The 20,836-nt window shown below is 59.3% G+C and overlaps 1 protein-coding gene across 5 annotated transcripts; it reads left to right on the plus strand.

Annotated features, from left to right (window-relative positions):
* The first annotated feature begins 1,885 nt into the window (after positions 1–1,885).
* PPARD (peroxisome proliferator activated receptor delta) lies at positions 1,886–20,716 on the plus strand. 5 transcript variants are annotated; one of them, XM_068659712.1, is made up of 9 exons: positions 1,887–1,956; positions 5,410–5,498; positions 5,898–6,138; positions 14,866–15,099; positions 15,735–15,886; positions 16,552–16,690; positions 17,139–17,341; positions 17,663–18,116; positions 18,494–20,716. In XM_068659712.1, exons 4-9 carry the CDS (start codon positions 14,964–14,966, stop codon positions 18,739–18,741), a joined length of 1,332 nt encoding a protein of 443 aa, XP_068515813.1. In that variant the 5' UTR covers positions 1,887–1,956; positions 5,410–5,498; positions 5,898–6,138; positions 14,866–14,963; the 3' UTR covers positions 18,742–20,716. The 5 variants fall into 5 exon arrangements, with proteins under 5 accessions (XP_068515811.1, XP_068515815.1, XP_068515813.1 ...); XM_068659713.1 differs by lacking the exon at positions 1,887–1,956 and adding an exon at positions 2,872–3,399; XM_068659710.1 differs by lacking the exon at positions 5,898–6,138 and having other exon boundaries at positions 1,886–1,956.
* The last annotated feature ends 120 nt before the right edge of the window (positions 20,717–20,836 follow it).

Genomic DNA, 20,836 nt, shown 5'->3' on the forward strand with positions numbered 1-20,836 from the left:
TCCCCGGGTGGCCTCGCCAATGCACAGAGGGAGCACGGGTGGCTGCAGCCCTCGCAGTGATGGCTCCGGGGCCCTGTCCCTGCCAGACAGGGACTGCAGCAGGTCACATTTGTCCCCCGTCCTCATCTTCATTGTGCTGGGGACTGTGGGGGTTGTGAAGGATGCAGCGCAGCAGCCCTGAGCAGTGGTGTCTGACCGCTACAGCCCCATACAGTCCCCACACAGCTCTGGAGCCCCTGCCTGGCTTTGTGACAAGTGACAGCGTGCCACCCCGTGAACACAGGACCTGCCATGCTGCAGGTTTTCTGGTGGAGCAGGGCCTTCGCAACACATTACCCTGGGGTAAAATCAACCAGGGCTGGGCCTTTTTGTCGCCTTGAAGTGTGAAGATCTCTGAGGCCTCCCAGGGTGACCCCGGCACAGCTCACAGCCCTGTGAGACCCTCAGGCAGGGGCGGGTACAGGGAGGGTGCCAAACACTGGTTTCTACTGGGAAGGAAATGGGCTGGGTGGAAATGCCCCGATGGGAGAGCTCCTCCACCTCTGACAGCTCCATTAGCTCAATCTCCTCCCTGATCGGGCGTCAGGACAGGTACCACACCTAGGCCAGGAGGAAAAGGGCCACCTCCACCCATCTCTGCAGCTCCGTGCCTTGTCGCAGGGCTCTGTGTCCTGTGCACAACCCCCAGGAGACGCTGGGTCGTGCCCTGGTGGTGAAAAGTGCCATTGCTTCCCCATTCTCCCGCCTCTCCTTAAAGCAACTCAGCAGAACACGGCTTTTGCTCTTAGCAGCCGCGTTCCCATGCAGCAGAATATGTTCACTGCCGCAAGGACAGGCGTGGAGGGAGCAGTGTCAGCACCTGCCTCTGCTCGGCCGCCAGGTCTGGATGTGCCCGGGTCTGTCTCACCCTCCCAAAGCAGCCGACCCAGAGCTTGCCTGTGTCAGCAGCAGGCACACGTTGGCGGTGCATGCTCCGGTGCCTCGGACTAAGGAAAAAAAAACAGCAGAAGGGTCAAAAGGAGAGCTCGCAGGGGTGTGGGGGCACGGTGGCTCTCTGCTGCTTCCCCCTGCCTGTCCCTGAGACCATCCCCACACCAGTCGGGGTGTGTGGGGGTCTCCTGTGGGAAACCCACAGCTGTCCAGGGGTAACACCACCACAGGGGGGGTGTTTGCAGTGGCCAAGCCACCCCGCAGATGAAGGTTCAGCGGGTGACATTGGCAGCAGGGGGATGCTCGGACCAGCTGGTGTTGAGGGGTTTTTCCCCCCTTAACATTTCTAGGATTTTATGGCTCTTTTACGAGGTCAGCAGCTCCACCAACACCCCCCTGCCCACCACCCTTGTCCAGGAGTTGCACATTTGCAGGGATCTTTAATTACTGCATTAACGAGGGACACTGTGAGCACCGTGCTGCCTCCCCAGCACCCACACCGGGCACCGAGGAGGCACTGCACAACCACACCGCTCATCCCAGCTCATCCCTTGGGTGTCAGGGTGCAAAGCCTCATCCAAGCCCTCAGCTACATTGTGCGGGCACACAGCCCCCCCTGCACAAAGCATGAAGCCGCTGTGACCCCAGGAGGAGCAGCAAGCACCACACAGGGCGTGCTGGTGAGGGCAGGAGGAGCCCCACATCCCTCCCCCCCCCCCCTCCACCCCACCCCCCCGCCGCCATTTTGCGCCTCCCCCGCCTCCTTCCCTTCCCCCGGGACTACAACTCCCATCAGCCCCCGCGCGCGCGCTGCCCGAACTCTTTTCCCGCCAGGGGGCGCGCAAGGCGAGGCGGGGCGGGCTTGGGGCTGTTGCCATGGCAACGAGGCCCCGAGTAGCCGGCGGCGCTGATTGGCTGCGGGGCGCTGGGCCGGGCGGTGGCGTCAGGGCGGGCGCGGTGACGTGCGGGGGCGGGGGGGGGACGAGGGGGGGGCGCCGGCGGCGGAGCTGGGGCCGGCGGCGGGAGGTGAGAGCCGGGGGGGGGGCGTGAGGTGTGGGGGGGGAAATTGGGGGAAATTGGGGGAAGTTGGGGGTGTAGGGGGACGTGGGGGTTTGGGGGGTGTGTGAGGGTGTGGGGGGAGTTGGGGGAAATGGGGGAAATGGGGGGGTTTGGGGGAAGAGGGGGTGAGGGGGGTGTGGGGGGGACGTGAGGGGTTTGGGGGGGCCTGGGGGGTTTGGGGGTGTGAGGGGGATTTAGGGGGTGTAAGGGGTATAGGGGGTATAGGGGACAAGGGGGGTGTGGGGGGCGCAGGGGGGATGTAGGGGGTGGGGGGGGTTGGGGGATGAGGGGGGGTTGGGGGGGATGTGAGGGTTTGGGGGGGGCCTTGGGGGGGTTTGGGGGGCATAAGGGGTGTGTGGGGGATATAGGGGGGAAGAGGGGTGTGGGGGCTGATAGAGGGGTGGGGGGAACAAGAGGATGTGGGGTGGGTGGGGGGTGATATTGGGGATGGGGGGGTGTGGGGGGGGCGCTGTGAGGGTGACAGGGCCCTGGGGGTCCTGGGGGGGGGGTAAGGTTTGGGGGCAGCTGGGGGACATTGGGGTGTGGGGGGTGCTTGTCTGAGGGGAATTGGGGAAGAGCGAGGAGGGGACGTGGTCAGGACAGGGGACACGGGGGGGGGTCGTGGTGATGGCAGGGGACACAGTGGGGTCATGGTGATGGCAGGGTTGGGGGGTGAGGATGAGGCTGGGGGCGGGCCTGTCCCCAAGGGCAGGTGTTGAGGAGGAGAAGCTGGGGGCCGGGAGCTCTGTGCCAGGTGTCCCCCCCCCTTTAGGGGTCCCAGGGGGCTCGCGGGTGGCACCTTGGTGGTCACGGAGGGGGACAGAGCCGGGGGGCTGCTGGGGGGGGCTGGGGGGTGCCCAGTTTGGGGCCAGCAGCGTGGCTTGGCTATCGGGTGGGGAACCAGCGATGCGACCCCATGCTCTGCTCCCCTTCCCGTGGCTGAGATCCTAAATAAAGGATTTTTGCTGAAAAAAATACAAAAATAAATGGCAGAGGAAGCGCAGGGGCAGCTGGTCCCCGGGGGATGCGGTGTCCGAGGGTCCCAGCTCCGCGCCGTGTCTGTGACAGGGTGGTGCTGGCTGGGCTGCCTCCAGCTCCTAATTAACCTAAAAAACACTCATAAAAAAAAAAAAGTCCTAGGTGAAAGGTAAAGCAGTGTGCAGAAGGAGGCGGCAGGACCTCAAAACAAGCCCTGATTGAATTTTGCCTCCCGCTTCCCTGCTTTGTTTTGCCTTTCCAACCTGTTGCATTTTTTCCTTCCTCGCTGGCCCCCTTGGAGCTGTTATTGCGGACCAGGATCCCGGGGCTTGCTCCGAGCTGCTTCTCCCTCCCCTTTCCGTGTGCTCAGGAGGGTTTCTCGCCTCGCCACGCTTTCAGAAGCTCCTCAGCACCGACTCCACCTCAGCCCAGGTTTAAGTCTTTAAGTTTGTTTAGGAGCAGAGAGGCTCAGATGCGTGAAGGAGTCGGAGCGTGGAGCCCTGGGTGCTGGGGAGCCCCCCAGGCAGGGTTTGGGGCTTCACTGGGAGCCCCCCGGGCAGGGATTTGGGCGTAGGAGCCCCCCATGCAGGGCCAGGGGCTTTGCTGGGAGCCCCCTGTGCAGAAATTGGGGCTGTGGAGCTCCCCGGGCAGGATTTGGGGCTTTTCTGGAGCCCCCCACGCAGGGCTGGGGGCTTTGCAGGCGTCAGACACGCGGGGTCGGGGCAGCACGGCTCCGGTCACCCCCATAAGTCCGCCCGCATCCCACTTCTGGGCTGTGATCCTCTCCTCCCTCCTCCTGGTCTCTTTTTTTGTGCCTTCCCTCACTGCTTTCAGTGGGGAATCCCTTTCCCCATCCTCCCACGGGCACGCCCCAGCAGCTACCTGCGAGCAGGACAAGGTGAGCCCGGGATTTACTCGGTTCTCAGCAGTGGGAGCGAGCTCGGGGTGTGATCCCTGCCGTCCCGCTGCGTGATTCACGCGCTCGTTGACACCCTCAACTTTGCCACCGAGTCAGGGCCGGGTTTTTATTTTTTTATTGCTGGTGGAGGTGAAGGAAGCCTGCTGCTGCCGCACCAGTGGGGACGGGATGATTTTATGGCCTCTCCTCAGCAGGAAGGGGAACAAAAAGCCTCGGCTTGGGTGTTTGGGGAAAAACCCCTTCTGTTTCGGGAGGGGACCTGCACAGCCGTGGATTGGGGTCGGGGCGTGTGGTTTTATGGCCCTGAGCAGCTGGAGGCTGGATCTCTGCTCCTGTGTGCAGCTCAGCCCCTTCCCTGCAGCACGGGGACAGTTGCTTCCTTCACGGGAGGCTGTTAGTTTGTATGTTCTGTGTTTATAGTCATTTATATTTTCCATATTCATTCATATTTTCTGTATTTGTAGCTGTGAGGAAGGGAGATCCTGATGTAATTGATGCTTCGCTCCACGGGACAGGGCTTGTTTTTGGCGGGGACACTCGTGCCGTCCCCTGGAGGCGCCTGGGGCTGCTCGGCCACGTAGGAAACTCTCTTTGTACCCACCCGAGGAGCCTCTCTGGGATCACAGGGCTTTGGGGGGCAGAGGATTTGCTTCCTTTCTTCCTGCCGTGCTGGGCAGATGAAGCTCTGGGTGCTCGCTGCACCTGGGGTGAGCGGCACGAGGTGGGATTTGGTGCCTGCAGAGGAATCGCCACCTCGCCCCGTGGGTCTCCTTGCCCCAAAGGAGGCAGCGATAGGGAACGGGGTGGGAGGAGCAGGGAGGGTACGTGGGTTCAAGTAGCATCATGTTCACAACATCTTTGTTTAATACGTTAGTCCAGTTAGTCTGCATAACTGTGTCTAAAAATAGAGCATATTTTCAGTAAGTCCTCCAGTTCAGCCTCGTAAGCCGTGGGTTTTTTTCCAGCCGTGGTCTCTTTGCCGCTCTCCTGAAATTCGGGTGGAATTTGCAGCCTTATCAGCAAAACCAAGAGGGCCGAACTCCGTCAAATCCTTCGGTTTCTACAGCCCGAGAGAGGGAGAGGTTCAGTAAAACTGCAGGAACTTGCAGGCAGCCTCCTAAAGAGGGATTAAGCGAGTCGAGTAAACAAACCGCCTCGTGGCCACGCCAGCCTTTTCCAACTGGAGCCGTGCGTTAGCATCGACTTTGTGCGTGGTGGGGAAAAGCTGGGGAAATCTGCCCAGGTGGCAGCCACGAGGCTGAGGCAGCGTCCCCGTGCGGGTCTCCTGGCTCCTAAAACCCCAGGGGAGCTCCCGGGGGTCCCTGTAGGGATTTTGGGGGCTTTGCTCCCGCTGCCTCCCCGCAGCGCCGGGGACTCGCCCCAGCAGATGGTTGCAGCGCGCGGCGGAGGGGGGGGGGTGTTTAAATTTCAGAGCCGTCGCTGGATCTGTCCCAGTTCTCCCGGCGGCATAAATATCTGGCCTTCAGCGCAGCCGGGGAACTCGGTGTTGTGTTCTCTTGCAGATTGCCTCGCTGCTCGGCTCTCCGTGCTGACATGGTAACGGAACAGGGGCTTGCACCGGCGGGCGGACAGGGACAGCTGCTGCGGAGAGGTAACCCTTCCTTTCGCGTGCCTGCTCCTCCTAAATGCTCGCTCTGTTTGTGTTTTAAAAAAATTTCGGGGTAAGGAAGAGCCCGCGGAGAGTGACCCGCTTTCAGCAAGTTTCAGTTTTGGCCGTGAGCTTGAACTTTCTGAAGGTTCTTTGAAAATCTGAATTCTGAGACTTGTTCTCGCTCGGTTTCTGAACGGGATCTTTGAGGGTTTTGTTTAGGGCTCTGCTCTAAGCATTGTGGTCTGATCCCGTTCCTCTTAGCCGGCTGCTGCCGTCACAGTATAACAACTTCAAATGTGATTAGTTGGCTGCGTTTACAACCCAAATTGCTGCTTCGAGAGCGGGGAGGTCATGTGAGACGAGAGGCTGTGCTTAGGTAAATGTTCACCTACTTATCAGGACACGCGATCTGACACCGACGCCGATAACATCGCTCCCTCCGGAACAGCCCTGCCAGCCAAAACGCCGCGGCGTGCTGCGGAGCTGAAATAGTTTTGGAGGACGTGGCCCCGGGGGCTCAGCTCCTGCCCGTGGGGATGCTGACGTTCCTTGGGGTGCTCACCCCGTGCCCAAACACCTCGCCTGGCTCCTAAATCCCCGCCGTGGGGTGGGTTTATTTTCTCCACGAGACACGTCGAAGGTATTTAGCTGGACGGAGACGTGGTCTTTTATATAAGCATCTCCTCGAGTTTGTGTTCTGGCGGTCGGGACAGGGACTTCTGAGGAACCCCAGTGCGTGGGGAGGGTTTTGTAACAAGCCACACGATGCTGAGCGGGTGGGGAGGCATTGTTGTGCAGAGCTGCTTGCTGATCTTAATGGGCTCTTTCTCTCTAGAGCCTTGCCTGCTGACAAATCCGCATTTCCGTACAGAACATCGTGTCTTTGGGGGGAATGATTTATCTGCGGCTCTTGAATTACGAACTGGAAATCTGCAAATGGTCTTGGGGATGGAGGGGCTGGCGTGAGAGGAGGCTCACAGACCCCTCGGGGGGGGACCCGCAAACGCTTTTGAATTGAGCACGATGATGTCCCGGTGCTTATGGCTGAGGGCTTCTTTGCTGCCAGATCCCAGCCTGGCTGCCCTGCCCATGGAGTTTTGGAGCTGTTGGTTTATTTGTGGTTTCTGCTGCCTCCCGTGCTGATAGCCCCGGTCTGTCAGGCTGTGGAGCTGCTTTTATACAGGGCGTTGTGGAGCTGTCTCTGCTTTTCTAGAGGTGTCACTCCTCAGAGACGTACTACGTGTCTCTGGTGCGATGATTTCTGCGACTGTGGGAAAGTCTAGACAAGCAGAAGTGATTTCCGTAGTGAGCATGAATGGGATTATTCTGTAGAAGAGCTATTTTCCCTTTTTTTTAAAATCTTACACTCCGAAATACACTCGCGTTGGCAGAGTGCCTCGGAAATTTCTTTCTCAAAGCAGGGTTTCGAGTGTAGCCATCGATGGCAGTGTGAACCTTTTGGTCAAGGAGATTGTGAAACAGCTTCCCTAAAATGAACGATTTTTGGATGTTCGCTGAGCCATGCGTGACTGCAAGGCTTCAGAACAGAACTGACTCGAGACGGGTCTTAGTTTCGGGATGACTTCTTGAAATGCTCTAAGGTTCAGCGCTGCAATCACAGCGTCTGAAAAACGTCTGGGTCCTCCAAGACTTAGCTGAGAGCTTGTGAACGTGGGGCCCTTTGGGTCAGGTGTGTGTTGGGGCGCTGTGGATCCCCTAAAAAGGTCCTGCCTTGAAGCGTGGGCTTTGAGGCCGGGGTTTTTAGGAAATCCTGGCTGAGAAGAGGTGTCAGGGTGAAAGCCCGAGCCAGAAATGTTAACGTTTCTCGTGGTGCTGGGTCATGCCAGAGCACGCCTTTGAGGCTTGCGGGTAGCATCGGGCAGATAATGCTGGTGCTAACCAGAAGCTGTGCCCTCCTGAAGTGTTTTTTGGTTTGCCCCGGTCTGGGAACTGGAACCGTGCATACAAAACACGGAGCGTGCGAGTTCAAACCCCGAGCAGAGATGTGGCATGGGACAGGGAATGGTGCTGGTGCTGCAAAAGGGTAGGTGAGCTCCTGCCTGAGCTGATAGAGATTTTTGTTTTTATTTTTTTGGATAATCTGTTAAGACAAATTTTGCTGTGAAACGTGTAGCTGCTAATGAAAGTCTGGTTAGGAAAGGTTTTGTCGTGCTGAAGAAGGGACGGGTGAGAGGGCTTCAAAATAACCCAGGTTTGCTGCGGTCACCTCAGTGATGGAAACCTAAGCTCAACTCTCTATCCTGTCTGCTTTTTTAATAACTTTCTTTAAGTCCAAATATCATCTTAATGCAAATCTGAGATGTTTCTGAAGGTACCCAAATCTGCTTTCTACCTCTACGTTAATTATATGGATGCTACCAGAGCTGGTGGACTGTGGAAACACTTCTCCTCCTGCGGACCTGCGATGGTGCCCAGGACGTGAGGGTGGTAGGAGAGGTGCTGATGCCCTGCTCCAGCGTTTTGTTTTCTAGGGGCTGAGGCAGGAATCCAGAGGGACAGGAGCACGCCGAGCTCCTCTCCTTGGTGGGGCTGTCCTGCCCGGACCGCGTTCAGTCCCTGAAAACTCCGGGAAACCTCCGTTGCTCCGGCCGGCTCTCGCTGTGTGAACGTGGCCAAAAATAGTAAGGAAACACAGTTCTCCTCCAAATTCCTGAGAGGGTGTTGAACTAGTTTGTTACACAAAGTTATTTTAATGCTCTCTGGAGTTGTCCGTGAGGAGACAGAAGCAAGCTCGGATTTAGTCTTTTCCTGCTCCGCGTTCGAAGGAGAGGTGAAGCGAAGATTTGTTCTGTTCCAGCGCGTGTTCCCAGACCCTGCTGAATCATCTGAACTCGTGCCTGGGCATAATCGCTCACTGTCAGCTGCGTCCTGGGATCAGAGCTGAATGCCTGGTGCCTGGGATGTTTTTGCTAAGGTCTACAAAACACGTAGCGCGTTTCTGGGAGCCCGAGTGTAAGCAGAACAAACTTACAGCCCAGTAGATTTAGCCCAGGGGATCTCAGTGGCTGCAAAGAGGAGAAGGTTTGGTAACGTTTTTGAGGTTTGGTAACATTTTTGAGGGTGATTCCTGGATTTGGGAGCTCTGGCCACCTGGCACTGGGGCTTGCTGGCCTCTTGGGTATTTGGCTCCCGCCGACGGGCTGCCTGCGCGTGCCTGTGATTCAGGGCAGTGGACGCCCTGACCTGTTGCCGCGTTTTTGCTGTTCCCCCGTCTCTTTTCCAGGGATCTGATTGCCCCAGGGGTGACGCTCGCCGGTGACCTGGTGACATTGGGGCTTTGGGAAGCACCACACCAGGCTTGGGTGCGAGGTGCTGCCACAAGTCGGGCGCTCCCACTCCAGGGCCAGCAGCGGCACCGCGCTGCGCTTGCTGCTTTCCTGGTTTTCCCTTTAAACATTGCTCTGAGCCCGTGCCCGCTGTTTGCCTTGGGAAGCCGTGTTGCTGTTCCCTCCCTGTCAGCCCTGTTCTATAATTACTGATGTTCCTGAAACCAGATCCTCCCATGTGGCCTGCTCCGCTTCGGGGGGACGAGGGCTCTGTAAGCAAACCCAGCGCCCTGCAGCGACACGCGGGGGGCTCGGGGGTTCAGAGAGCCCCAGCTTCCAACAGGTTAACGGGTTTCAAGCTGCCAAACTTCTCTCCTTTTGGGATGGCGAAGGGGAATGCTTCCCAGGTGGCTTCTCTGCACTTCCAGGGAGGAAGCAGGGATGTAGAAGCCTGCATCTGCTCCATGGGTGATGTTGAGGGACAGGGCCATGGGGTCGGGGTCTCTTGCTGGCACCAAACCCTCTGAGCTGCCTCGTGTCTCCCCCAGCAGCACTTGAAGGCCACGTGCCAAGCTCAAAGCTGTCCCCAAAGCATCGTCCTCACGGGGGGACAGCCCCAGGCAGGAGGGCAGCGCATCGCCCAGCATCACAGGACATCTCGGGCCACCTCCGCTGTGCCCTGGCAGGAGTGGGGACGATCCTCTCTCATTACTGGACTTAACGAACGTCTCAAATGGCACCACGTCTGCGCAGTTTCCAGTGCTGAGCAGCCCCGGCGGTGTCACCTTTCGGGTACCTGCTTGTTTCCTGGCTGCTGTCCCCGTCCCAGCCAGCCGGACACGCGCCCCCCCTGCCCCTGCCTGCTCCAGGCTGTCCTGAGCTGACAGCAAAACGCAGACATCGCTTGGCAGATGCCAGCCCCAGCCTTGCCAGTTTGTTTGCTGGAAACACTCCTGGAAATGCTTCATATGGGAATGTGCAGAGGGAGAAGAGGGTCACGAGCAGCGCGGGGTGGTGCTGAGCCTTGCGAGCGTGACTGGGAACAGGTGTCCAAATCCCTCACACGGGAATAAACAATGACGCTTGGCACCGATGTCCAAAACATGCCGTCTCTGTGAGCTAATGCAGCGAGGAAAGGAGCAGGAAGGAAGCGCTGCAGGACCCAGTTAGCATTATTTTGGGTGATGGAGGAAATAGAGGGACGGGGGGCGGCAGGAGCTGCTGGAGGTCATGGAGCAGAACTTCAGGTAAGAGCCTCAGACTGCTCGGCTCTTTGCTGCCCACCCTCCTCTTGCCCCTTTTGTGAAAGATTTGTGGATCCCAGCTCATCCAAGGCTGAGGAGAGCCAGGTGTGGAGAGGTGAGCCCCGCAGGAGCGTTAAACCTCTACCAAGGAAGCCCAGCACCGGTGAGAAAGCGGGAAGTTCCCTTCAGATCAAAACATGATCTAGTTTTTCGGGACGATTGCGGCGCAAAAAGAGAAGGATCCAGCGAGTTTCATAACTCTTTGACTTTTTTTTTTTCTCTCAGTGGCCAGGAAGTGGATGAGTTCAAACACGCAGGCGATGTGTGATTCATGTTGGCAGGCCTGGCTGCTCGAGGCAAGCGAGGGAATCTCCTGCGCTGCTCCGTCGCGTGTTCCTGAGTAATTAACAGCACGGCTAATAGCAGCCCGGGCAGCACCCTGCTGCCGCCTCGGCTGGGCTGGCGTTGGTGAAAAGCAGACAGCCTGCAGGGAGGACAAGGAGCTGGGCATCTGCAGGGTTGGAGCAGATGCTTTAATTTCTCTCAGGCCCCGAATATCAGCGCTGGCCAGGGCTGGGTGCCTTGGTGCGGGGGGAGCGTTCCTCCTCGCCAGCTCCAGTAGTTCGCTTCTGCACGGAGCTGCCTCTTGGCCAAGGCTTCTGAGGAAATGCTGGGAGAGTGAGCGCTGCCGAGACCTCGTTAGCTAATGAGGAGGTGTGTTTGGGCTTTCAGGAACAAAAACAAAACACGTTTTCAGTGTTTGTCTCTGTGGACTTGTTGCACTTGGTTACCTTTCCTGTGTTGCAGCATCTGCTGAGCTCTTATACGGCTTTTATTAGGAGGAGCTGACGTGCAGGAGGAGGAACAGAAACTGGTCCTCGATCAGCAGATACCCGATGCGGTGACACAACCCAAGGGATGTCTGCAAATAATGGCCAATGAGCAACCACCACATTTTTGTTGGAATCAGCTCCATTTTTTGGTACATTTGATGTGTGCGCCGTGTCACACAAAATCCTGCTGTCAGGTGCCAAATTCACAGCCAACAGAATCCTTCCGAAGGGGTTCGCTTCTGTTGACCGTGAATTTGTCTAATGTTTTCATCCAGATGATCAAAAACACAAGCCAGAAGTGCTCCCATGGTAAATTGGTCTCCTTTCACGGTTCCTGGTGACCTCCCGTAGGGAAACGTGAGCAACTTTGAGTGGATCAACCTTGTGACCTGTCCCTTGGGAGGCTGGGATGTTTTTTGGCGCCTTGCTTTGCCTGGAAACTTCCATCTTCCAGGGAGGAGTCTCGTCTGGCGACACTGCAACAGGGACATGTCGGGGAGCTGCCTCCATCCCCGTCGGTATGGAAATATTAGGAACAAATGTGCCTTCCCCTGGAGGGGAACGGGGCAGGAGTCCTCTCCACCCCAGCCAGCGTGTCGAAATGACTTCTTTGAAACTACACCTGCTTTAAAGATGACGTCCTTCTAATTATGAGCACTTCCTCGCTCCCTCGGTGGCTGCCAGCACCCTGGTGTCCGTGTCGCCACGCACGTCCCCTCCTTGTGCTGATTTGCTCCACGGGCAGCCTTGTGAGGGTGGTCACATCGCCCTGCCAGCCCTCCCGTGCACCAGCCAGGGGGCAATGGGTGATTCTTGGCTCGTGTGGCAGCTTCTGCTGTCTCTGAACATAGCTCTGAGGCTTAAATGCCAGCTCGCTGCCAGGAGCTGCCTGGCCAAAAGCATGCAAGCACCCAGCACTGAGGAAGACGTGGGTCCTGCTCAGCTCTGGAGAAGCGCTGCCTTCAGGCTCCGGGTCCGTGCTGCGCTCAAGGCTGGAGATTTGTCTCCTCTTAACTCTGCAAGCCCTGGCGTGCCAGGTTTTATTTTTTAAAGCTGTTTCCCCCTTGTCTGTGCGCCACGCTTCTTCCCCGTCTTCCTGCCGTGTCATTCCGCCTGGCAGAGGGCTCAGCTCCTGCTTCTGGTAAAGAAAAACTTGGTGCCAGCGCTGTTTGTGGCGTGGGAGCTGCAAGGGGGACACCCAGCAGCATCTGTCCGAGTGAGGAGCCTTCGTGCACAGCAACCAGCCCAACGTCCCCGGCTGCCAAAGCTTTGAACGGGGCAGAGCAAGTCACGAGATGCTCACCCTCTTGCTCGTTCCCATCCTGTGGGAAGAGGAAAGGAAACAGCTTTGCCTGATTTTCTGGAGACGCTTAGGAAGGAATTCTCAGTGCCTGTCCTCCTTTCCATCCTGGCTTTCCATCGCTGCTCCGTGACAGCTGCGGGGTGGAAAAAGGGGGTGGCTGTGCCGGGCAGGGATCTCTGCCCCGCTCCTGCTCCTCTGCTCTGATGGAGAGGGAGGCAGCTTCAGCCCAGGGAAGGAAACGCCGTTGTTGGGGCTGGTGGGGGGGAATCTCCCCGGTGTCTGGGGCTGAATAAAGCATCCCCGAGGCTGGCACAGTCATTCACTGTGTGTGCCACAAGCATCCAGCACTAAAAGGAATCAAACAAGCTTTTTTTGCTGATTTTGATCAAGCCAGCGCTGGTTTGTTCTTTATACCAAACTCAAGGATCCAGCTGAAGGCAACCAAAGGCTCGGCGGTCTCCGCGTGGAGCCAGGTTTGGCCACTGCCCCGTCCCGCAGGGGTCTGGGGTCCGCACATCCCCTGCAGCCACGCGGAGGCCTGGCCCCTGCCTGCCTTTCAGCTGCTGGAGGCAGGGGGTGCCGCCGGCCGGGTGGAATTAATCCCTCTCCCCCCTCCTCTGCCTCTATCTCCGTTGTTTGGAAAACAGGGGAACGGCTCCGGGAAAGGCAGGTGTGCAAACAGCTCCCGCAGCTCCCCTCCGCCCAGGCCCCTCCGCTCTCGGCCTGCCAGAAGATATTAAAACAATAAATTCAGAGCTTTCTGCCGAGAGCTTTTCTCCCTCTGGCTCTCCAGCTGCTCTCAAAGGCTGGGACCTGAATCCTTGCCCTTCCCCTAACATCCTCGCCCACACAGGGCACCATCCTTTGGGGTTGCTTTGGTGGTTTTTGGGGTTCAAGCTCGCTGCCAGGGCACGAGGCCCTGCCTGGACCTGGCGTGCCAGGGACACAGCTGGAAAACTGAGCCCCTGGGGGCCGATGAGACGAAGCAGAGACTTCATCCTCAAAGGGTTTAAGTGCTTGACTCTCCTGATGGATGCCAGAGCCACGGAGACCTAACGACAAGCCCAGGAAGGCGCTGGCTGCGCTTTCCACGGGAGGCCAGCTCCTCCTGCCACAGCCTTCCCCTGCTCGCTGCTGTTCCGGGCAAAAACATTTTCCCTGATGTCTGTGCGTTCGTTTATATATAGCCTTTAACGAGGTCCAGCTCGTTACCCTCCACCCCTGATGATGAGGTTTTCCTGCCTGGATGCCCTGCCCCGCGTGTGAGCGGCGGCCAAGGGTAACAGAGCCGTGAATGGGGCCTCAGTGCTGCCCGGGAGGTGCGGGCGGGGAGTGCTGAGCCCCCTGCCCGTCCCAGTTCCTCAAAACAGAGGAGCTGTGGCTCCAAATTCACAGCGAGGTGTCCCCGGGCTGTGATCCAGCAGCAGCTCCTTGGGGTCCCCGTGCTGTCGTGTCGATGTCCAGCCTCCCCTTTGGGGGTTCATCCTCCCCTTGGCAGCAAGCTGCTGGCCTGGGGAGCTCCGACCTTGCCGGGTGCTGACGGCTTCCCCGAGTGGGCTGAGGAGCTGGATGCAGCCCGGCTGCAGAGCTCTGGGCACGAGGGGCTGCAGTGGGAGAGGAACCGAGCTCGGGGAGCTGTGGGTCGCTGCTGTCCTCCTGCAGTGAGCCCTGTGCCACCGGGTGTGGGGCACAGACACGCGGGGTGCCCTCGTGGAAGAACCCTGCATGCGGCTTACACGGGGAGCAAGCACGAGGATGCTCCAAAAGCTGAACTCGTGTCTGTTAATCGAGGCTCTGTGGAAATAGAGCAATGGATCCTGAGCTTTACAATAACTCCTTGAAGGAAATGGCTGCGGCTCTGCACCACCCTGGCTGGAGGTGCTCAGGGCTGGAGGCAGAGGCGCTGCGGCACGGGGCGAGAGCCGGCTGGGCTCGGGGTGCTGGCAACAGCCCGGCCTCGGCCACGGCACATCGCTTGGCGCTGGACGAGCACAAACAAGGAGAGGAAGCGTGGGGGAAAGGGGCCCGTGGCCCCCCTCCCACAGGAAGCCCCGGGTTGGGACGGGGCCGGGCCGTGCAGCCGGCACGGTCGCGCTGCGGCGCTCGGCAGCATGCGGCGGGGCAGCGGCGTGTTCAGGCTCTTGGCAGAGGAGCCGGGGCTGGTTACAACACGATGAGTGAAAACAAACACCAGCGCTGCGACGGGAAGGAACGGGAGGGCAGGGGCCGGCAGGAAGCCATCAGTCTCACGGGCGGCTGGCGTGGGTCTGGGGCTTTTTTTTTTCCTGCCCCCAGCAGCCGCCGTCCTCGCCCCGTCATCAGGCTGAGCCCCGCATTGTGTGGCTGGGGATGGAGTCTGAAGGTTGAAGATGAAGGATCCTGATCTTTCTGCTAGCGTTGGCTCTGCCAAACCTCGGTCTTGGCTGCCATCATGACAGCCCAGGGCATGGGTGGCTTTGGGGGATGTTGCCCGGGGCAGCGTCTCCACTGCGGGACCTGCAGGGCAGGGAGCAGCGGCCCCAGGTCCCTGGTGTGTGTCCCAGGATCTGCTGGGCTTCGAACACGATCCCAGCAAGGTTTTGCTTCCCTGAGCCCTGCAGAGCAGCAGAGAAAAGCCCTGGGGGCTGCTTATCTGCCTGGATAAGACGGAGCAGAGCAGGGCTCCTGCGCCTGACGCCGTGCCTCTCCCCCTGTCCGCAGGCTAGCGCAACAGCCTGGTAGGGTCCATCTCGGCTAGACACGGATGATGCCAGAGCTATGACAGGGATTGCAGCCTTGGCACTGAGGGGTGATCGATTATGGAACAACCACAGGAGGAAGTACCTGAGGTCAGGGAAGAGGAGGAGGAAGAGGAAGAGGCAGTGATGGTGGCCAGCGGAGCCTCAGACCCAAGTGCAGGACCAGACAGCTCGCTGCCTTCGAGCAGCTACACAGGTGAGTGGAGCCCCGGGGGGGATCCAGGCTGCAGCCACGTCCTCCAGACAGCGTGCTCAAGGCAGAGGGCACCGGGTCTGCATGGGAACGGGGCTTGGTTTGGTTTAATTCCCTCCATTTGTGAAATAATTCACAGAGAGCCAAGTTACGGAGAAGTATTTCTTTCTCTGCGGTCACCGCACAGCCGCTGGCAGCAGGATGGGAGGTGGCAGCAAGGCCAGGAGGGGAAAGTTGTGCCCTGGAGGGTGCATGGGGGAGAGGGGAGGGCTCCCGGGGTGCCTGAGAACCTTCTGCTCCTGGAAATCCTGGGTGCAAACCGCTCGTAGGAGCCGGGAGAGAAGTGTTGTTGTTCCTGTGCCAGCCCCGTGCCAGCTGCCTGGCAAATCTGCTGGTAGGGTTTCGCTGCCTGAACATGAATGCCAGAGGGAGAAATCAGAGCTGATGGGGAGGCTCTGAGCTGCTGGGAACGCTTGGCTCTGTACAGGGCATCAGCCTGTGGCCAGTGCCTGATCTCAGAGGTTAACTGCCCGAGTGACAGCCTGGGAAGCTCTGGAAGTCCCCCCAGCCACGGGGTTAGATGTGAGGCTGTGCTTGTGGTGACCACACAACAGGATGCCTCCCTCGTGTGTTTGCAGACCTTTCACAGAGCTCCTCTCCCTCCCTGTCGGACCAACTGCAGATGGGCTGCGAGGAGGCGGCCTCGGGGGCACTGAACGTGGAGTGCAGGGTCTGCGGGGACAAAGCCTCGGGCTTCCACTACGGCGTGCATGCCTGCGAGGGCTGCAAGGTGCGTCCCCCCTGCAGGGGCTGCGTTCGGCAACAGCAAGCAGAGCTGAGAGCCCGGGGAGCGAGCTGGCTTTTCGGGCAAGCAGGACCACAGCAAAGCAGGGATGGAGGATGAAATGACTAAAAAAACCACTTGCAACCTGCCCGGAGAGCCTACGGGCAGGCACAACCTGAAGGAGGCAGCTGAGATGTGTGTGACCCAAATCTCTGCGTCGCGCTTTACTTTGTAAGGCAAAGCCTCCTGCCCGCCTGGGGACTCTGGCTTTGCTTTTCAAGATGCTGGCTGTGCTGCAGAGCAGCAGCGTGCTCGTCCCCTGGGACCGCTGGCCGCAGCTTGGCTGCGCCTCTGAAATTCCTCCCCCCCCCCAGCAGATGCCAGCGGGGCTGGGTTAGCGGCCGGGCCCTGCCAGGCATTCCCGCAGCCCGCTCCTCCATCCCTCCCTGCTGGCTGCCCGCAGTATCACACACCCGGCTCCCTTCTCCCACCTCTCCTCGTGGCCTTGAGGCTCTGCTCGTGCTGAAAATACCCCGTGGAGGGTGAGGGGGCTGAGCCTCTGTGAGGCTGCTGGGGATCAGAAGTGAGCCCGGTCCCAAAATGCGGGTGCTAACGCTGCTGTTCCCTTGTCCCCCCACTCCGGGTCCCCCCCGTGCGCTGCCTGCTCGCAGGGTTTCTTCCGCCGGACAATCCGCATGAAGCTGGAGTACGAGAAGTGTGAGCGGAGCTGCAAGATTCAGAAGAAGAACAGGAACAAGTGCCAGTACTGCCGCTTCCAGAAGTGCCTCTCGCTGGGCATGTCACATAACGGTGAGTGCCACCCTTGTCCCCTGGGGTGCCGTGGGGCCGTCTGCCCCGTGAGCGGAGCCCCCTCCCGGGGATTCACACGGGGAGGCCAGATGGAGCTCGCTTTATCCCGTGGCTCTTTTTTTGCCAAGGAATCATCTTTTTTGAAGCCCAAAGCTTCTGGTCTTTGTCACTTCCATCCATTCCTTCCCTACGAGCAGGGGCTCTTTGTTCCTGCCGTGCAGGCGGGCTGGTGGCACGGGGCTCTTCCCTCCAGGTTGGCCCAGCAGGCGCTGTGCACAGATTGCTTTCCTGTGCTGGGATCTTTAAACCTGAGGCGTCACCATCCCGTTCCTGGCCAAGCCAAAGTGTTTATGTGGGAAGAAGAAGCGGGGCTTGCAAGAGAACCCAGACGAGCAGGGATGGGAGCTGTGGGGCTGTGCTGGGGGGCTCACAGTTTTGCTCCTCGCAGCGATCCGCTTCGGCCGCATGCCGGAGGCAGAGAAGAGGAAGCTGGTGGCGGGGCTGACAGCGAGCGAGATCAGCTGCCAGAACCCACAGGTGGCCGACCTGAAAGCTTTCTCCAAGCACATCTACAACGCCTACCTGAAAAACTTCAACATGACCAAAAAGAAGGCGAGAGGTATCTTGACCGGGAAGGCCAGCAGCACCCCAGTAAGTTCCCTCCCGGGGCAAACGGGGCTGGCTGCAGCGGGCGCAGGGGGGCTCTTCTCTGGGCGAGGACGTGCACCTCGCTCCTGCTGTCGCTATTGCACGTGCGCCACTTCCCAGCTGCAGCTCCGTGGGCTCCACACGCCCTGCGCTCGCTGCTTTGCACACTCGTGTGTGTGTGTGTGTGTGTGGGTGCTGTTTGCCTGGGCCCCTCAGCCCCGGTGGGAGAGAAGAGCAAAGGGACAGGCAGATGCAGGTGTCCTGGGTAGGGCTCGGAGCTCAGGTCCCTGTGGCGGGTTCCTGACCTCTTGCTTCTCTTTCAAGCAGCCTTTTGTGATCCATGACATGGACACCTTGTGGCAGGCAGAGAAGGGGCTGGTGTGGAAGCAGCTGGTGAATGGGATTCCCCCCTACAAGGAGATCGGGGTGCACGTCTTCTACCGCTGCCAGTGCACCACGGTGGAGACCGTGCGGGAGCTCACCGAGTTCGCCAAGAGCATCCCCAGCTTCGTCGGCCTCTACTTGAACGACCAAGTGACTTTGCTGAAGTACGGGGTGCACGAGGCCATCTTCGCCATGCTGGCCTCTATCATGAACAAGGACGGGCTGCTGGTGGCCAACGGGAACGGCTTTGTGACCCGCGAGTTCCTGCGCAGCCTGCGCAAGCCCTTCAACGAGATCATGGAGCCCAAATTCGAGTTTGCTGTGAAGTTCAACGCGCTGGAGCTGGATGACAGCGACCTGTCTCTGTTTGTGGCTGCCATTATCCTGTGTGGAGGTGAGCGGGTGCTCTTGGCCCTGCGGGAGTCAGGAGGAGCCCTTGAGGGGGCTGGGGAGGGCTGGGTTTCAGCTTCAGCAAGGGTTTTGCTGGCTGAGATCAGCCAGAGGTGTCCTAGGGGGGCAGGAGAAGAGCTGAATAGTTCTGACATCAGAGATTCTCCGTGGCAGCGATGCCAGGCTCGCTGGGACCTGGCGTCATCCCTTTCTCACAGGCTGCTGTGGGACACGTGCTCCGAGGGCACACGTTGTTCCCCTTGTCCCATTGACCAGGCTGGAGTCCCCGTGGGTGGGTTTCCCATCTCCACACCTCCAGGAGCAGCCTGTGCTTTGGAGGGCCACCCCGTAACGCCCCGCTGCCGTGCTTCTTCCCCGCAGACCGTCCTGGCCTGATGAACGTGAAGCAGGTGGAGGAGATCCAGGACAACATCCTGCGGGCGCTGGAGTTCCACCTGCAGTCCAACCACCCCGACGCTCAGTACCTTTTCCCCAAGCTGCTGCAGAAGATGGCCGATCTGCGGCAGCTGGTGACGGAGCACGCCCAGCTGGTGCAGAAGATCAAGAAGACGGAGACCGAGACCTCCCTGCACCCTCTCCTTCAGGAGATCTACAAGGACATGTACTAAGGACCTGTTATTTATGAGAATGAAGCCATTGGATTCCCGGCGGGACTCTTTGTACAAACACAAAGAAAACCTTTCCCCGTGGTGTCTTCCGTTCCTTCTACTGGAAACTCTTTTTCTACACGACCCCACCGTACGGTACACAGGGCAGGACGCCGTCAGATTTTGCAGCCGCCACCTGGCCGGCCGGGGCTTCCTTTAACCCACACTAACAAATCCAGAGGCAAACCCTAAGCCACCGTTTCCGTTACTACAGCCCTGCTCCTCAGCTGCTCCCCGGGGCCCTGCAGCGGCCGGGCGTGGGCAGCGGGGTTCCTGCGGCAGCCTGGGGGCAGCGGGGCTGCTCTGGTTGTCCAGAGGTCACCGAGCAGGGCCAGCAGCAGCACTTAGAGCGTGTCTCGGTTGTCTTTTTTTTTTTTGTATTGCACTCCGAAGATGTGGTCCTGAGCCGTGAAGTCTAGGGCAGTGTCACAAAAAGGAAGTTTCTCTCTTTTCCCAAAGAAAAAAAAAAAACAAAAACAGAGTATTTGAAGACGGGTACAGCTGTCCTCACACACACCCGCAGCTGCAGCGCCCTCACTGTGCCCCCAGTGCCCCCGCTCCGGAGGAACCTGCCCCTCAGCAGCTCCGTGTGAGGAGGGAGGGATGTGGAGAAGGGAGGGAAGGGTTTGACTCACAAAAATCCACCTGTGGAGCAGAGGCCAAGGTCTCTTTGCTTCCCCAGGCCGTTCCACACAGACCGAAGCTCCAAAATTGTCTGCATGGGGCCAGGGCCAGGTCTGGGGCTGTGCAAGGTTGGAGGAGGCAGTGGGGCTTGTGCCTTGTCCTGCAGCTCCCTTCCCAAGCTGGGGCCGTGGGGCAGAGGCGCTGAGCTCCCTGCGAACACCAGAGCGAGCAAAGCCTCCGGCAGCACCAGCACCGGGAAAGTCACAGCCAGCCCGCAGAGCCCGGCACGGCGAGGGGACATCAACTGGGACAGGGGAAGGGAACACGGGGCAGGAGGGTGCCACAAAGGGCTCGGATCTGATGATCCCACTCTGTCCAGGCTGTGGGACCAGCCTGGAAGGCTTCAAATTGGGGAACAGCAGCGCTGGGGAGAGCAGGAGCTGGCTGCAGCCCAGCCTGGTGTTGCTGCTGCCCGACTGCGTGGCCTTCGGCCCCTCTTAATGGCCGTGCCTCAGTTTCCCCTGCTGGGGAAGGGAGCCACGCTGTCACCTGCCCTCTGCTCCGAGGGGAAATATGAGGATTTAACAAGTGCCCTGGTTGCAAGGAGCCTTGCAGCTGTGACCCCCGGTCTAAATGCCTCAAAGTATTCCTCAAAGGCGAGGGAGAGGGCGGCTGCTCGCAGGGCGCTGTGCTGGGGAAGTTCCCCTGAGCGAGGAGGGGGCAGCTTCAGGCTCCGTGCCCTGCCCAAGCCCCGAGCAGCTCCGGGGCTTCACCTCGCATCCCCAGCAGCCTTATTCAAACACCGATAATCCCACGGGGGGCATGGGAGTGGATGAATGGGTTTTGTGTTCCTCCTTTTCAGGGTAGTGGCTTTCCCTGGTGCAATAATCCCTTTGGAGAGCCGCAGGGCTGGCAGCTCCCAAACCCCTGCCGCTGCCCTCGGGCTCCTCACCGTGCCTCGGTTTCCCTGCCCGCAGCCCGCCCGGCCCCATCCCGTGTCCCTACCTCGCGGGGGAGTTAGGAATTACCTTTCTAAAGCACTTTGAAGTCCTCTGGGGAAGGCACCGCAGACGCACGCTGCACCCAGCCCGGGGGATTTGGCCCCAAAGCCCCCCCGGTGGCACCCGGGGCTCGCGTGCCCGTTACCTGGGGAGCTTTTTCCTCTTCCCCCCCCCTCCCCGGCAGCGTAACAACCCTCAAACTGAAATGTATATTTTTGCTAGAAGTACAAGCCTCCAAGTGTTTTTAATAATATAAATAGTGCCCACCAACTGACTTGACTTTAAATAAATCGCAACTAAATATTTAAGAACCTCTGAGCATCCGGCCCTTCTTTGCGGGATCCCTCTCGAGCCCTTGGGGGGGGTTTCTAACCCAGGGGCTGGGGGTTGCTGGCACTGCCCCCTGCACCCCATTCCCCTCTGCCAGCCCC

The sequence above is a fragment of the Anas acuta genome, chromosome 24 (assembly GCF_963932015.1).
Source record: "Anas acuta chromosome 24, bAnaAcu1.1, whole genome shotgun sequence".
Taxonomy (NCBI): Eukaryota; Metazoa; Chordata; class Aves; order Anseriformes; family Anatidae; genus Anas; species Anas acuta.

Excerpts from the sequence above, each read along its gene's own strand:
- PPARD (XM_068659710.1), top strand. The coding sequence starts at position 14,964 with ATGGAACAACCACAGGAGGAAGTACCTGAGGTCAGGGAAGAGGAGGAG. Across the intron at positions 15,100-15,734 it reads GCCTTCGAGCAGCTACACAG|ACCTTTCACAGAGCTCCTCT; the intron begins GTGAGTGGAGCC and ends GTGTGTTTGCAG. Across the intron at positions 15,887-16,551 it reads ATGCCTGCGAGGGCTGCAAG|GGTTTCTTCCGCCGGACAAT; the intron begins GTGCGTCCCCCC and ends GCCTGCTCGCAG.